Source organism: Mus pahari, chromosome 20, assembly GCF_900095145.1.
Source record: "Mus pahari chromosome 20, PAHARI_EIJ_v1.1, whole genome shotgun sequence".
Lineage (NCBI taxonomy): Eukaryota > Metazoa > Chordata > Mammalia > Rodentia > Muridae > Mus > Mus pahari.
The window spans coordinates 19,020,009-19,024,466 of record NC_034609.1 but is presented as its reverse complement, the minus strand read 5'-3'; the positions used below and the strand labels follow the sequence as shown (position 1 = coordinate 19,024,466).

Here is a 4,458-nt window from a genome sequence, read left to right as displayed (position 1 = left end):
GAGTTCCAGTCCTGCATCCTTTGGTGATGAACAGCAGTTTGGAAATGTAAGCCAAATAAACCCTTTCCTCCCCAACTTGCTTCTTGGTCATGATGTTGTACAGGAATAGAAACCCCGACTAAGACAGAGGGAATAGGAAGGGAATGGAAGGAAGGAGAAGAAGAAATCTGTGGGACGGCAGGAGAGGACAGTGAGGAAAGAGGTGCACTCGGAAGCATGCGAGGTGGCCAGCAACGGGCAGATGTGGACACGGGTGCTGACCTGGGGGGTGGACGGGAAAACCCGGGCCCCTGTGTCTCAGAATGCTGCTGAGAAGAGTGCGGAGGCTGCTGCTTCTGCTCTTCTGAAGACCGCAACCCCATGGCAGTGTGGAAGGCACGTGGCACCAGAGGGGGCCGGCAGCGGGCCACTGGAACAGAACAAGACTTGGTTACGGAGGTTCATCATGGAAGACCCTTTGAGACCCAGAGTGGTGATGTGGAGTTAATGCACAGCAGGGATGCCCTGCAGCCACTCCCTCCAGTGCTGAGTGCCCCACAGGCACCTTGAGTAAAAGAGGAGCCTTGAGGCATGTAATGCAGTTAACACAAGACCTGGCTGTCCTCCTGCTGTTCTGACCACTGGTCACCTATATGGCTCTGTATAAAACATTTCCCTCAATATGCAGATTAAAATATTTGTCTTCATTATTACTGTGTACATGGTATCTATTCCTTATGTTGGAGGTTAGAGGACTTCTTTGTAGAGTGGGCTCTTTCTACCCTTACACACTTTCTGGCAACAGAGCTCAGGAACCTAGGTTTATGTTAAGAATCGTCACCCACTGAACCATATTGCTGCCCACCCCTCTTTGGTGGGTTTTGTTCTTTATTTAGAATGTCACCTGAATTGGGAATACCAGCCTCCCACTGAGGCCAGATACAGGTTGCTATCCAGGAGCTGGGACGGTACAAGGCGGAGACTGTTGCCCACGGCTACACACACTGTAGTGTGTCCCCAGCCTGCTGCCCAACAGCACCCATGACCTGGGCACACTCCAATGGCTAGCTGGTAGGCAGGGCTCTGTTTTTCCAACAGGAAGACCAGGTCCCAAGGCCTGCCAGATTCATACACCCAGATGAAGTTAAGGTGGAGCCCAAGGCATTTCACAACTTCATGTCTGTGTCTAGGCCTGGTCCTGAAGGGCAAGTCATGGGGTTCCAACCCTCTTGGGTGTCATGGGCTGCTCTTAAGGCAGCAGTCTGTTCTGGGTCACTGGCTGAGCAGACTGTGACATCCAGATGTCTCCCTGACACTCATGCCTGATGCCTGAATCCCACCAATAGAATCCTCACATTTGGGTACAGCATGTGTCCTAGGCCCTTGTGTCTAGCATAAGCCCATTTCCCACACCTTGTGTGTGCCCTTCCAAGTCCCTCCCCTAAGCACCTTAGGGATATACTTGGTCCTGAAGGAGGAAGCCAGGGGAGGTGGGCTCGGCCCCCTGGTGGGAACCTCTCCCCCCATCTGGGCCACCCTACCAGCAGATGTCCAAGGAGGCAGCAGATCACTGGTGCGAAGGCTACCCATTTCCTCTGGCCTGGAGACAGGCTAAGCCACACAGTACCATTGTTGGCTGCCCTTATTTCCGGAAGTTCTCTGCTGGCCCTTTAATATGCAGCTTAAACACCCCACAAATTGAGAGTATTAATCTCTACTTGTTCAATAACAATGCTGTTATGATACCCCAAAGTGTGAACATAACAGTGCCTACCTTCCAAGTGTTTACATGGCATATCTTTTCTTCCCTTTCCATGTTTGTGTGTATTGCATACATATGCATGTATGTTTGCATGTATGTGGGTGGGTGAGCATGCACAAGTAGGTGAACGCTTGAAGTCAACTTTGGGAATCAGCCCCAAAGCATCTGTTCTCCACTTTATTCACTAAGGTAGCATCTCTCAATCAAGCCCAGAGCATACGGCTAGTCTTACTAACTAGCCTGCACTAGAGATCCCGAGACTGCACCTCTGGAGACTGACTCCCTCCCTCCCTCCCTCCCTCCTTCCCTCCCTCCTTCCTTTTTTGTTTTCTTTGGTCGAGGTCTCACTATGTAGTCCTGGCTGGCCTCAAACTTCTGAAAATCTGCATCTCTGCCTCCTGAGTGCTGGGATCAAAGGCATGCACCACCACAGGCTGCATCCTATGAGGGTTGAGGACCAGAACTCTGGTTCTCACACTCAAGCACTTGACCTCTGAGCCATCTCCCCAGCCCCTGAAGCCTCATGACCTTAGGAAATACCAGTAGTGTTCAAATCTACTTTTTTTCCCCCAACATCTTATCATCAACATCTGCAAACATGTAGACAAGTTGAAGGAACTGTGAACATCTGTATATCATTCCAGCTGCTTATCATGCCCTTCACTAACCCACTTCAATCTCATATTTATTGCAGATCTCAGTGATCCTCATTTCCAACATTTTAGCCCATGTAACAGTTTACTGTTCCTTTATGGACTGTTTATATAAGATAATATATACAAATCTTAAACACAGTCCTGTATACAATGCAAATGCATACACTTGTAGAACTCGAATCCTATGTAGACAGACATTACCATTACCCAGAAAATCCCCTCCCCCCCTTTCAGTCAGCTCCCTTTCTTCTGTCCTGAAATTTACACTCTAGGTTAGTTTTTGCTTGTCTTTGGATTCTTTTGTTTCATATATTTTACTTATTTATTTGGTTATTTGGCTTTTCAAGACAGGGTTTCTGTGTGTAGCTCTGGCTGTTCTGGAACTCACTCTGTAGACCAGGCTGGCCTCAAACTCAGGGAAGCTGCCTGCCTCTGCCTCCTGAATGCTGGGGTTAAAGGCTTTTTAAAGGCATGTGCCACCACTGTCTGGCTCATTTTTAAAGATTTGTTTATGTGTACGAGTGTTTCACCTGCATGCATGGATGTGTACATATCTGCCTGATGCCCACAAAGATGAGAAGAGGAGGCTAGGGACTGAACCCAGGGCATCTGCAAAAACAGTAAGTGCTCTTAACTTAATGAGCCATTTCTCAAGCCCTGCTTAGTGTACATTTTAGGTTTAAATGTATGGGTGTTTTGCCTGTGTGCATGTCTGTGCTATACATGCATGCTTTGTGTTCATGGAGGCTAGAGGAGGCTGCTGGACCCATGTGACTGGCAGGGACTGAACCTGGGTCCTCTGGAAGAATAGCTAGTGCTCTTAACCACTGAGCCATCTCTCCAGACCACTGTTTAGTTTTTGTTTTTTTTTTTTACTTTTGTTTTTTGAGACAGGGGTTTCTCTATATAGCCCTGGCTGTCCTGGAACACACTCTGTAGACCAGGCTGGCCTCGAACTCAGAAATCCACCTGCCTTTGCCTCCCAAGTGCTGGGATTAAAAGCGTGTGCCACCACCGCCCAGCCATTGTTTAGTTTTTAATTATGTATATTGTGTCAGTCTGTGTGGGGGTAGGAAGAAGGCATCAGATTCCCTGGCACTGGAGTTAAGGTCACTGTGAGCAGACCAACATGTGTGCCGGGAAGCCAAATAGCATCCTCTGCACGAGCAGCATGCACTCTTAACTGCTGAGCCTCTCCCCATCCTCCTAATTAGTATAATATTACAACAACAGTATAGGTAACTCCTAGAGTAGTTTGTAGCAACAGTTAGAAATGTTTTGTTTTCTATGACTCTCTGAAAAGCCATTTTCCTGGATCTGATCTGTCTTACTTTCTTTTGAGTGTCTGTCTTTTCCCCCAACCACTGTGCTCAAGCCTACATTAATGTCTTTGTTAAACTTCAACTGCTTTAAACACACAAATCAAAAGACCAGCCCGTATTATTTTGAGACATAGTCTTCCTATATAACTCAGGCTAACAAGTTTTTTTAAAAAAAGGAATAAAAAGGAAAAGCATGATGACACACTCTTTTAAAAGCACTCAGGAGGCAGGAGCAGGTCAATCTCTTTAAGTTCAAGGTCAGTCTGGTCTACATTATAACGAGTTCCAGGCCAGCCAGGAATATAGAATGAGACTTTGTCTCAAAAGCTTCAGAAAGGGGAAGGGTGCTTTGGAGGTACCTGTTGTAAACTGCTTGCATAATATTGAAAAAAAGATGAATGTTTGGGTTTTTAAGGGCCCAGCCATTACAAAGTTGCCGTGAATACACTTGAATTTTTTTGTGAACACAATTTCATGGGTAAATACCCCACGACTGGATTTGTTGGCTCGCATTGCATCATTTTTGTTAAACATATTTCATCTGAAACTCTAGTTAAAAATGACAAAAAGGAAGTCATTGAAAATAATAAAAAGCTGGGTGTGGTGGCACACGCCTTATACCCCAGCACTTGGGAAGCAGAGGCAGGCGGATTTCTGAATTCGAGGCCAGCCTGGTCTACAGAGTGAGTTCCAGGACAGCCAGGGCTACACAGAGAAACCCTGTCTCGAAAAACCAAAA

At 46.8% G+C, this 4,458-nt stretch overlaps 1 protein-coding gene across 1 annotated transcript in view; it reads right to left on the bottom strand.

Moving 5' to 3' along the window:
• Positions 1-4,458, bottom strand: part of Coq9 (coenzyme Q9) — a 17,537-nt gene that overhangs the window by 12,172 nt on the left and 907 nt on the right. The window contains exon 2 of the mRNA XM_021220466.2: positions 262-409. Coding sequence (XP_021076125.1) covers positions 262-409 — 148 coding nt within the window. The remainder of the gene's footprint in view (positions 1-261; positions 410-4,458) is intronic.